Source organism: Geotrypetes seraphini, chromosome 2 (assembly GCF_902459505.1).
Source record: "Geotrypetes seraphini chromosome 2, aGeoSer1.1, whole genome shotgun sequence".
NCBI lineage: Eukaryota > Metazoa > Chordata > Amphibia > Gymnophiona > Dermophiidae > Geotrypetes > Geotrypetes seraphini.
Genome location: NC_047085.1, coordinates 229,109,377 through 229,121,920, shown reverse-complemented (window position 1 = coordinate 229,121,920; position 12,544 = coordinate 229,109,377). Strand labels below are relative to the sequence as shown.

The window sequence follows — 12,544 nt, the reverse complement described above, 5'->3', positions numbered from 1 at the left end:
ATTTTGATATCAGCATCTCCGATGCAGTTGATCAAAGCTTGACTGCCTTAGGAACCTCTCCATTGAAAATTCGAAGGTTAGCTAGTAGAGATAAAGCCGGTTATGTGATACGAAAAATTGAACGTGTGCAGAATGTGATAGCCAAGAAGATTACATCTGCTGCTGGAGTTTCAGCTGAAGAAGTTGGACCGTCTCGTCAGTCTGTAGAATGCAAGTTATGTGAAGATTACACTGACCTCATTGAAGAAATGAAAACGAAAATTGCAATATCCAACAGGTCAATGAAAGTTCAATTATTGACGATGGCCCCAAAAAGTTGGTCAATAAAGGAAACAGCAATGAAGTTTGGCGTTTCAGAGCGCATGGTCAGAACAGCCCAAAAAGTAAAGAAAGAGAAAGGCATTTGTTCTATACCTGATGCAAAAATTGGCAAGTCCCTTCCAAAAGAAATTGCAAATAGAGTTCAAGATTTTTACGAAGACGATGAATTCAGCAGAATATGTCCTGGCAAAAAAGATTGCATTTCAGTCCGCCTCAATGGTTTAAAAGTACAAAAGCAAAAGCGGCTGCTGTTGTGTAATTTAAGAGAGCTGTACATGGCGTACTGTAACAAATACGGAACTGAAATTGGTTTTTCCAAATTATGTGAGCTCAGGCCAAAGTGGTGTGTAACCGTTGGTGCATCAGGTGCACACTCCGTGTGTGTCTGCACGATACATCAAAATGTAAAGCTCATGCTACAAGGCGCCAATGTCAAAGAGAACTACAAAGTTCTTATGGAAAAAACTGTGTGCGACCTAAATGTCAAGGACTGTATGCTACAACGATGTCAAAACTGCCCTGGTGAAGAAGCACTAACAGCATACCTGGAAGAAATATTCAAGGATTTAGATCCAGAAGAATAAATAGAATTTAAGCAATGGGTTCACGCTGACCGTGAAACATTAGAAACAAGCGTACTAACCATGGACAACTTTATTGAAAGACTTGCAAAGAAGATTTGGAAGTTGACAAGCCACCATTTCATTTCAAAACATCAAAGTGAATATTTGAAGATGTTGAAGACAGGCTTAAAAGAAACGGAAATGATCGTTTTGATGGATTTCGCTGAAAATTACTCATTTGTTGTACAGGATGCCGCCCAAGGCTTTCACTGGGAAAATTCACAAGCTACGGTACATCCTTTTGTTGCATATTACCTCAATGAAGTGGGCACATTGCAAGTTGTAAACTGTTGCATTATTTCTGATCATATGCAACATGATACGATATCTGTACACGTGTTTATTCAAAAGTTGATCGAATTTTTGGTAACTCAAACAAACATTACCAAAATATACTACTTCAGCGACGGCTCAGCTGCACAATATAAAAACTACAAGAACTTTGTGAATTTGTGCAATCACAGAAATGATTTCAACATTGAGGCTGAATGGAATTTTTTTGGAACTAGCCACGGAAAATCACCCTGCGATGGAGTTGGTGGAACAACTAAATGACTGGCTGCCCGGGCTAGCCTCCAAAGACCATCAACGGATCAAATATTGATGCCAAAGGATCTATTTAACTTTTGTGACCAAAATATACACGGAGTTAAATACATTTATGTTCCAAAAGAAGAAATTGAAGAAAGCAAAAAGTTTCAAGAAGAAAGATGGCATGAAAGCAGCACAGTAGCCGGTACCAGAGAGCACCACCAATTTGTACCAGTCGACTCAAACTCGGTTCGTGTCAGCAAAGTTTCAAATGACACAATAAATTTTGTTGACAAAATTTCTGATACTGCCATTCCAAATTTGAAAGTGTCCGAAATCTTTCCTGGTTGCTACGTTGCCTGTACTTACGATAATCAATGGTGGATAGGCAACGTTGTTGAAGTCTCAATTGAACAAAATGATGCATTGATAAAATTTATGCATCCTCACGGTCCAGCTCATTCGTTTTATTGGCCAGAAAGGCAAGACGTTTGTTGGGTTCCAGAGCAACACCTCATCTGCATGCTTTGTGCCCCTTCAGTTACATCATCCGGCCGCCAATATCAATTTCCAGAAACTGCATTGAAGAAAGTGGCTCAAAAATTTAACAGAATGTTATAAAGATTGCTGGCAGTTAAAATCAAAGTGGACTTCATTTCGGTTTGGGAACCATATAAGATACCCAATTTAGGCTTGGGAACCTAGGATAAGATACCCTAATCATTGGCTTTGGAACCAGAAAGATACCAACAAAAGGCTTTGGAACCTTGACAAAGAAACCAAATGCGAGGCTTGGGAACCTGGACGAAGTGGCCCACCCGTGGCTGGTATTGCACAGCTATCAGGCATGACCCCTATGGCGATGGGGTTGCCAGTTCAAACTCTTGAACTGGTAGTGACAATGTCACCATGGACCAACGCAATAGAGTAGTAGTAATACTACGTCAATACAAAACTGTAACTTTAAAAATGACAGAACTATGTTGAAATAGAGGTTGTTGCCGTGGCAACGTCTCCCAACTTTGTCCCCCTTTTTCAGCCATTGTTAACCTGCGTTGAAAAATGAAGTCCACTTTTCTAGGGGGTTTGAAATATGCTCTTTCTAATGAGACTGATTTGAAAGTTTCTAAAAGGTATTTTTCTGTAAAAGCAGGCTGAAAATACCCTATTTTTGGCCTTTTTACACAAATTAGCAACTTTACACTTAATTGTAAACTAATGGAAAGAGCTTGGAGGTTGAAATTGTACTTTTGAAAACAACGTTGTACTGAGACATTATGCGCCAAATTTCGCATTTATTACTCAATTATTGTGGGAGCTAAGTAATGTCAAACTTTGACTTTTTTTGGAGCACTAATTTTTTCGGCCAAGTTTACTGTAATTCAGGCATTCAATCAGTGCTCGGCAAAAATTGTTATTGGTAGCAATGAACAGAGCTCAAAAAAAGTTGTGCCGGGTAGCTAAGTTTCAGTTTTTTTGGAAACACAGCTCGGGAGATATTGTGTCTCAAAGTTGTCAGAATGTCATTGTCGTACTGTATTTCATTGTGGTATGGGGTCAAACAAATGGCTATATCTCCACAAATATTCCACAGGCGAAACTAAAACTTTACCAAAGTTTGTTTGAGACATGGTGGACTCTGCATATGAAGTTTCATCAAAATCCGTGATGGTCATGCAGGGCACTTTCCAAGAATCTGATCACTTGACATGGAATGACCCAGCGGTCAGCAGGAACCAGCAAAGGGGGGGGGGGGTTTGAAGCGGCATTAGGCAGCAGCAGTGTGGGCTGGGTCGCCTTGGCGCTGGAGGGAAGGAAATGGATTGCCTGTCCTGTTGCCCCCACACACAGTTTCGGGACACTGTCTCTGAAAACAGGACATTTCGGCATCCCGAAGCTGTGCATGGGGACAACAGGACAGGGGTTCAAAACGGGACATATGGTCACCTTATCTTTATGGGGAAGGGAAGCAGGTTGGGCACCTCTGCTCTAGTTAGCTGAGCCGCGAGCTGCATTCAAGTGGCTAAAGAGCCGCATGCAGCTCGCGAGCCACGGTTTGCCGACTACCTAGAGGGTCCCCAGGACAGGTTTAAGGAAAACAGTACTAGCTACATGAATGCACCACTACAATAATTCTTAAAAAAAAAACAGGGCACTCAATACTTACGTGCAAAGGATAGACTGGTCTTCCCTATCTGAAAAAAAAAAAAAAAAAAAAGAATTGTCAAAGATGACATAAGGCAAGTCTACATATTATGAAGCTCCAAATAAAAAATGTAGTTATACTCCAGTTCATATCAGAATTTTATTTTTTATTTTTAGGAGAGATCACCTCAAAATTCCTGGATTTCAAAACACGCCAACTTTAGTCAATGGAGTACCTAAAGAAAAGAGCTGATGGGGTGGGAGATCAAATCGAGTGGTCCAAACTGAATAGAGCTCTACAAATGACAACAAGCCTGTGTAAAAGTAAAAGGAAACAGATATGGTTTTTCAAATAAGTGGCTGAAAAGATAAAACCAAAAAGGTCATGAAAATACAGGATGCAAGACAATACAAAATACTGGATAAAACTCAAAAGCAGCTAAGCAATACAGTCTGCAAAAGCAGAGGCAGAAAAAAAAAATGTTAGAGATGTATGTAAAGGTGACTTTTTGGTATATTAGTGGAAGAAAGAGCGTTAGAAATTGAATTATATGAGCAAGACTGAAAGATAGTGGTTCTTAATATGTTGGGTGATGAGGAAAAAGGGGGACTTACTAAATACTTCTGTTCTATGTTAAGAAAATCCACAGATTGACCTTGGTCAACTGACCATAGTGTCAGCCTAGCTATCGCTACCATTCAGCATTTTTAATTGGCATTACTTATGTGAAACTTTTCACAAGTGTGTCATCCAGTCTAAAACAATTTAAGGGTTCCAGAAGGACTTTTGATTTCTATCCGACTCTGTAATCTCACCAAGTATAAAACCCCACAATATTACTGGAACTTTTCAACAGTGTGTCATCCAGTCTAACGTACAATCAATAAGGGTTTTCCAAGGACTTTTGATTTCTATCTCACTCTTATACATAAAAAAAAAATTGAATTCTACTTACCCAAATGAAATCATCAGGAAGGACCGAGACAGGCCCCCAAAATGTCAGGTTTGTTAGTGGTCCCCACAATATTAGGTGGTAGGGGTTAAGTGAGAGGCGCCCTGACAGATGCCCGGTCCCAGGTTCAGTTCCCTCACTGAAGATTCACCAGGAAGTAGAATTAAAAAGGCACAGCCAGAGGTGATTGCATATAGAATATATTATAGAAATAGTCTTACAGAAAAGCAATATTCTGAAGCATTACAATAATTAAGCATTACAATTAAGCAGAGAGCAAAGCAGTTTCCCTGCCTTACATAGTTCAGAGACAAAGAGACAGAGAGACTGAAGTTCTATGGAGAGCCAGAGAGAAAGAGAGCCAAGACCCCTCTCCTCCAGAGATAGATAGATAGATTGATAGATAGAGCAGAGAGGAGGCTTTTATACCTTGGAATCTTATTCTGAATATAGAAACTATTGTATGTCCCAGTATATTTCTATTTAGAATTTGTAAACTGTTTGAAACAATGGTTAATTTAATTGATAAAGGAGGGTGTGATACTTGCAGGCATGGAGATGGGATTAGTCTCTGGCTTCTTTGTCCCATTCAAGCAGCCTATCTTCTTGATCTGTGCACCTGGACCCATTGTCCTAAGCACCCTCTTAAACAGACATTAACACCTTTTAGCTAGTCATGATTCAATCAGGGCTACTTGAAACATATCAGGGATACTTAAAACAGTTTCACTGCCCTCAGGGTCTATCTGCATTCCCATGCCAGAGTCAGATTGATATAATTTCCCATAGGCCTTCGCTGACATAAGTAATACCAATTAAAAATGCTGAATGGTAGCGATAGCTAGGCTAACACATACTACATAAGAGACTGGAGTATGTTTATGTTTATTAAAATTCTTACTATACCACTTAAACTAAACAAGAACAAAGCGGTTTTAATTCATCATGTGACCAATTTTAGTGTTTTTTGTGCCACTTTTTGCTTACGATAACAGTTGTGACTATGGCACTTGTCATGTGACCCCCCCCCCCCCCTTTTTTTAAATTGCTGCATTTTTTGAGCCGATTTTTACTTTTGGTTTGCTCAGCTCAGAGCAATTTTGTTAGTGCTGGACAGCTACACTTTTTTCATGCTCTGCAGCGGAGATTTTTTTATTTATGTATTTTTAACCTTTCTGCATGCAAGGTTTTGGTATTTATTTTTCACTATTTATATTATATTGCTTTTGTTAGGTTTTAGTTTATGTGCCCGCAATGCTTCTTTGGCCACTTATGTTTACACTTAGATTCTTGAGGGTCACGTGATGCACTGAGCCGCGGCAGACGCACGCTGCCTGAGCTCCCGGGCCCCGAGTCCAAATTCGCCCTGTTGCCAGCGATCCGTGGAACGCAGGAGACCCGCGATTTGCAGCGTTGAAAGCCCCCGCTGCATGGAGAAATTTTTAGCCTCTCCCGCGCCGCTGATGTCGACCCGCCTGCACAAGGACCGCGAACGCCAGCAGTGCAGCGGGGACAAAATGGCGCCGGGCACCCATGCGCCGGCGATTCAACAACTAGCGCCGGAGGCGCTGGCAGCACTCACTCAGGCTGTCACAGTAGCCATGCAGCCCAGCATTGATAAACTTTCTGCACAACTATTAAAAATGGAACATCTACTCACAGAGACGACCGCCAGAACTACAGCTTTAGAGACCAGAGTATCTGGATTAGAAGATACACAGACCACCCAGGCAGCTACTTTACTGGAGCTACAAGCCCTGACCCGGAAGCAAGCAGAGTGCTTGGAGGACCTGGAAAATCGTTCACGTAGGTCCAATTTACGTTTTCTGGGTATCCCAGAAACGGTAGCGGGCCCAAAGTTACTCCGAGAGCCCTGGAAGTATGGCTCACTAACACCTTTTCTTTACCTGAGGGCTTGGGACCTATCCGGCTTGAAAGGGCACACCGACTGGGCAGGGAACAGGCCCGAGAGGCCCGACCTAGAATGGTCATAGCCAAACTATTGAATTACAACCACAAAATGGAAATCTTGCGCAAACATAAACAACTCCGGGAGACCTTACAATTTGAAGAATCGGAGGTCCGCATCTTCCAGGATTACTCAGCGGCCCTTACAGAGCGCAGGAAGCAATTTTATCCGATATGTGCCTCCTTGGCTGAGAAAAAAGTACGCTTCCTGTTCTTGTACCCGGCCGTCCTGCGAATTCACCATCTGGGACAATGGCATGTTTTTGACGTGGCTGCGGAAGCTGCGCTATAAGTGAATACCCACGTGCTTACCCAGTCTGATTTGACCTGATGGAGAGGGCTAAATTCTATGCTCACTTTAGCTAGTAAACATGATTCGAGTTGATGTTTATACATCTGTTATGTTCTGATTGTTCATGAGATAGTATGTTGTGGATAAGTTATCTTCTCTAAGTTTTCCTAGCACTGGGCTAACACTGTATAATAATTATTGTTGCACTGATGGGACTCGGAGCCTGGAGTGGCATTGATTTGTGATCTTTCACATCTCTGGGACCGCCCGAGGGTGGACCCCTAGTTGTGATTTCCAAACCATGCGACAGGGGGTTAGGCAGGGAAGGGAGGGGGAGGGGGGGAGGGAGTCCTTTGCTATTATATTGCTATAGATATACTATAGAGACGAAAGAGTAAAGATTTTGAAGTTACTGCGAGATTCTTGCCAGATAATACACTTACTCTATTGAGGGCACTCGGGCGGGTCCCGAGTGCTTTCTGGCTTTCCTGGGTATGGCTGGGAACCTGGGGCGGTTTCTTTACTCACACTTTACAGTATTTGTTGTTATTAGCCCCTCTTACACAGCATAGCTAATACTCTGAGAATTACCTCATGGAATGTGTCTGGCATTACCTCACCTGTTAAACGTACCAAAATTCTAACACAGTTAAAACGTAATAAAGTAGATATAGCCTGTCTACAAGAAACCCGATTGACAGAGCTAGAGCATCGGAAGTTGAGGAGGTCCTGGGTGGACGCAGTGTATGCAGCCTCTTCTCCACAAAAGCGAGCAGGGGTGGCGATACTGATTCGTAAGTCTTTACCATATACAGCGAGAGTGATTGATGCCGACACACAGGGTAGATATGTATTGCTACAGATGACGGTAGGAACATACTCTTTCTACCTTTTGAATATTTATGCTCCTAATACTTACGATCACGCCTTCTTTGAAGGTATCACGGCATTGCTTTTAGAACGCATTACTGATCCGGTCTATTTAGCTGGAGATTTTAATCAAGTTCTAGACCCGACATATGACCGCTCTGGGCCGGGACAAAGCGTAGGCTCCTCCCAAACTAGAGGCATACCCTACCTCTGTGCCACTTTGGATCTGGTTGACCCCTGGAGGCTCTTACACACTACAGAACGGGATTATACTCATCGCTCCAGGGCGCATAACACTCAATCTCGAATAGATTACATTCTTACTACACGTAGGGCATTTCACAATGTGGACGCGGCGGTTATAGGTCCTGCAGTTATTTCTGATCACGCAATGATTTGGATTGACGTAAACCTGGGCTTTGGCATTCGGGGACCCGTACGCTGGCGCTTCCCTAGTTATTTGTATTCAGATAACCATTTTAAATCTTATTTAACAACTAAATGGGAAGATTTTTTGACCTTTAATGGTCAACACTGTACCCATCCGACGCTGTTTTGGAGCACAGCTAAGGTAGTGCTCAAGGGTGATTGTTTAGCATATGTGATAGCGCGGAATCGCCGGTTATCTCGGGGCATCCTTAGGCTAGAAAAAGAATTGGCCTCTGCTAAACTCCATTATACACAATTTCCTTCACGAGCTTCTAGGGAACGCCTGATTTCTGTGGAGGCGACCCTTAATTCCTATATCCATGAACGTACGGTTAAAATGCTTCTGTATCAAAAATACCGCTACCATCGCTATGGTAATCGTGCGGGGAAATTATTAGCTTGGTTAACAACACAGGCTCGAGGTCATCGTTATGTAATGGGTCTGAAGGATGATAGGGGGCATTTACAGCACTCCACAGCACACATTGCTCAGATTTTTAAGGCTCATTTCCAGAAGATCTATGGGCGCCAGGACTCGGGAGCTGCCCCACTCATTAGGGATTATTTGGCAGATTCCGACCTAATGCCGCTCTCTGACCCTGATGTAGAATTTCTTAATGCAGCCATCACTCCTAAAGAATTGTCACATGCAACAGCAAAGAAATTTCTCGGCTCTGGGGCCGGATGGCTTTACAGCAGAATTTTATAAACTTTTAGCGGAGCAGCTGAGTCCCTTCCTTAGGGACTATTATTCGCAGGTTACGCGGGATGAACATTTTCCCACAGAGGCGAATGAGGCTTTGATTACTTTGATTTTGAAGCCAGGTAAGGACAGCACTGCTCCTGAGTCCTATCGACCCATATCTTTATTAAATGTGGACATAAAAATTTTATCCAAAATATTGGCTGATAGATTAGCCACTCTTCTCCCGAACGTTATCGCGTCGTCACAGGTGGGCTTTGTAAAGGGCAGGCAGGCGGTCCATAACGTTCGAAAGGCACTCTTGTCCTTGGCCCATACACAATCTCAGGATACCCCGATGCTCTTACTCAGCTTGGATGCAGCGCAAACCTTTGACCAAGTTAATTGGACATTTCTATTTGAAATACTGCACTTTATGGGAATTTCGGGCTGGTTCGCCACAGCGTTACGCACGTTATACTCGACGCCGCGGGCGAGACTGCTTGTTAATGACACTATCACTGACCCAATATTAATTGAAAGAGGCATACGGCAGGGATGTCCTTTGTCCCCCCTGTTGTTTTTATTGTACTTGGAACCCTTTCTGCGCACTGTATCTCAGGATCCTGATATAGTAGGGGTGGACTTCGGGGATCATTCATTAAAGGTGTTAGCCTTTGCAGATGACATCTTGTTTATGCTAACTAACCCTTCTCACTCTATTCGACACCTTCTACAATCCCTTAACGAATTTAGATTTTATTCGGGCTTCACCTTAAATTATCAAAAATCTGTTGCTTTAGTTAGTCCGGTAACACTGCAACGGGCATGGAGGGGCCCTTTCCCTTTCACATGGGCTGAGCACTCGATTCGATACTTGGGGGTTTGGATCAACCGAGACCTCCAGACTCTTTATGACTGTAATATTTCCCCACTACTCCATGACACTTTACGGGACTTACAAAACTGGTCCGGGGGCGTGGCCGTGCCGAGAACAGGGAAGACGCGTTTTCCTTGAGCTCCGCTGCTCTTCCCCTGCCTCGGCCTCCCGGATCCAGATTCAGCGAGTAAAATCGCCACCAAGCATTTTCTCCCGACTCCTTGGGGCTTTATGGACAAATTTATACAAAAAGGGAGTGGAGACATGGCGGCGAAGGCGGGTAAAAAGGAGCGCGAAAGACTGAAATCGGGGTCGGGCACGGAAGGCAAGATGGCCGGCTCGGGAGACGCTGCTGATTCAGCGGGGGCGGACATGATAGCGCGCCTCACGGAGGCAGTTGTGCTGGCGCTGGGGACGCGCTTGGATAAAGTACACGAGTCCATAGCAACCCTCTCTACATCAGTGGCTGAGTTCAACAATCGCGTTTCTGAAGATGAGCAGAGGATCAGCACTGCAGAGGACACCATTACTTTTATGCAGGCAGAGATACAGCAACTACAGCGTAAAGTGGGGCAATGTGAGGAGAAGATGGAGGATCTGGAGAATCGCTCCAGACGAAATAATCTGCGCCTGGTGGGGGTCCCTGAATCCATATCGGATGGAGATCTCCTGCCTACCCTTGAAGCATGGCTGACGACTGAGCTGCTGGCTACGCGGGGCCTGGGTCCCTTGCGTATAGAACGGGCACATCGGCTGGGCAGGAGGCAGGAGAGCTCGACCAGGCCGCGTGTGGTAATCCTCCGCATCCTCAATTTTGCTATCAAAGATCTTCTGCTTCGCACCTAACGCCAGAAAAAGGATTTACAGTTCCAGAACCAGCGTATCCTGATGTTCCAGGATTATTCTGCACAGGTGGCATCTCTCCGCCGAGGCTACTCGACTGTCTGCAAGCAACTCACCGAGAAAAAGCTGCGCTTCACTTTGCAATATCCTGCCAAGCTCCGGGTGCTTCATGGGGGTCAACCCTTTCTCTTTGAAACCAGCGAGGCTGCCCGGGCTCAGGTTCTTCTGTGGTATCCTGATCTGGAGCCGAGCACTTGAGGGCCCCTGACAGTGGCTGGAGGTTCCTGTCTGCTATGAGTGGGGGAGCGCCCGTGGGATCCTGGTGGTGTTCCCCTTGAGACATGATGGCTCATATTATTTTGACTATCTTTGTTTAGTGGCTCCTCCTTGGGGGTCACTTTGGTTTGTTCTGGACACTGTTCTCTGGCTTTTTGAGCTAGATTGTTGTTGTGTCCTGCAGGGGTGAGACTTTGCGATTTGTTCTTCCTTTAGATGCTCTTTCTCTATGGGGTCCTGCCGTTGTTGATGGTATTTGCCCCTTGGCTTTTGCCTTTTCTCCTTCTTGCTTTGTACTGCTTGGTATCTGTATGGGAGGTTGAGGGGGGAGGGACTTTGGGCCCTTGGTGTACCCTCTTCTGGAGTGGTGGGCTGGGGAATCAGAGGGGGCATGGGAGGGTGGGAGGGGGAGTTGGGCTAGGGTGGGGTGGGGGGTATGGGAGGGGGAAGTTGGGGTTGAAGAGGGATAGTGGATGGAGGGGTGGGGGACTTGGATCGGTGTGGTTGATGGTGGGAGGTCTGTGTGTGCGTGCTGGATGGGTGGCTGTCGGGAGGAGGGCTGGGACTCTCGGCAGGAGTTTTCTACTCCTTTATTTTGTAGACCATGTTGGTTTTCTTCTGAATGACGCCTAAGAGGGGAGTGCGATGTGTGACGTGGAATGTGTCGGGTATTAACTCTCCGATAAAGAGAACCAAGATTTTGCAGCATTTAGCCCGGCATCGGGCAGATATAGTGGGCCTGCAGGAGACTAAGCTTTCCGAGAAAGAACATGGTAAGCTGAGGCAGTCCTGGGTGGGACAATGTTATTCTGCTTCTTCTTCTAAGGCTAAGGCCAGGGTGGCTCTCCTGCTACATAAGTCCATCCCTTTTGTTCACTCTCGGGTCCTTTCTGACTCGGAGGGTCACTATGTTCTGGTCCAGGGTACATTGTACCAGCGCCCGGTACTCTTACTGTCAGTGTATGCTCCCAATACTGCCCAACGGTCTTTTTATAAGAAGCTTCTGGGGGTGATCCTGTCGGTGACCTTGTTACCTGGGACCCATTTGATTATTCTGGGGGATTTCAACTCTATTCTGGATCCTGTCTTGGATTCTTCTAGGGGGCCTTCTCGTTCCTCTGGGAGGTCGGATAACGGGCTAAGTGCTTGGCTGCAGGCTTTGGATGTGGTAGATGTCTGGAGAACCCTTCATCCTGGAGAGAGGGATTTTACTCATACTTCCAAAGTGCATGATTCCTCTTCTAGAATAGACTATGTTTTTCTCTCCCGCTCCTCCTTCTATGCAGTCCATCAAGCTGAGATTGGGGTGTTGGCTATTTCTGATCATACTATGGTTTGGATGGACCTTGGTCTTGCTGATGGGTCCCCTGCTGGGGGTGGGCGCTGGCGTTTTCCGGTAGCACTTTATTCTGACCCTGATTTTAAACAGTATCTAGAAGTGCAGTGGAGGGAGTATGTTGAGTTCAACGGGGTGCATGCAGAGGACGGAGCTCTTTTTTGGGAGGCAGCCAAGGTGGTGCTCCGTGGAGCTGTGATAGCCTACTGTGCCCGACGGAAGAAACGGATGGCGGCAAAGATATTAGCTCTCGAGCGTAAAGTGCGGGAGGGCAGGCTTCTAGTATTACATTCTCCCACTCTATCCCACAAACATGAGTTTCAGGCGGCCCAGGCGGCGCTCCATGCCCTCTTACATGAACGGGCACACAAGTCGCTCTTCTATTATAAATATCG

General features: G+C 45.0%; 1 protein-coding gene across 2 annotated transcripts in view; it reads right to left on the bottom strand.

The window, feature by feature from the left end:
• The window catches only part of MYH9 (myosin heavy chain 9), an 807,001-nt gene that overhangs the window by 684,312 nt on the left and 110,145 nt on the right, over window positions 1–12,544 (bottom strand). For both annotated transcript variants that reach the window (XM_033935132.1, XM_033935133.1), the window contains exon 4: window positions 3,643–3,670. In XM_033935132.1, the coding sequence (XP_033791023.1) occupies window positions 3,643–3,670 (28 nt within the window). The remainder of the gene's footprint in view (window positions 1–3,642; window positions 3,671–12,544) is intronic.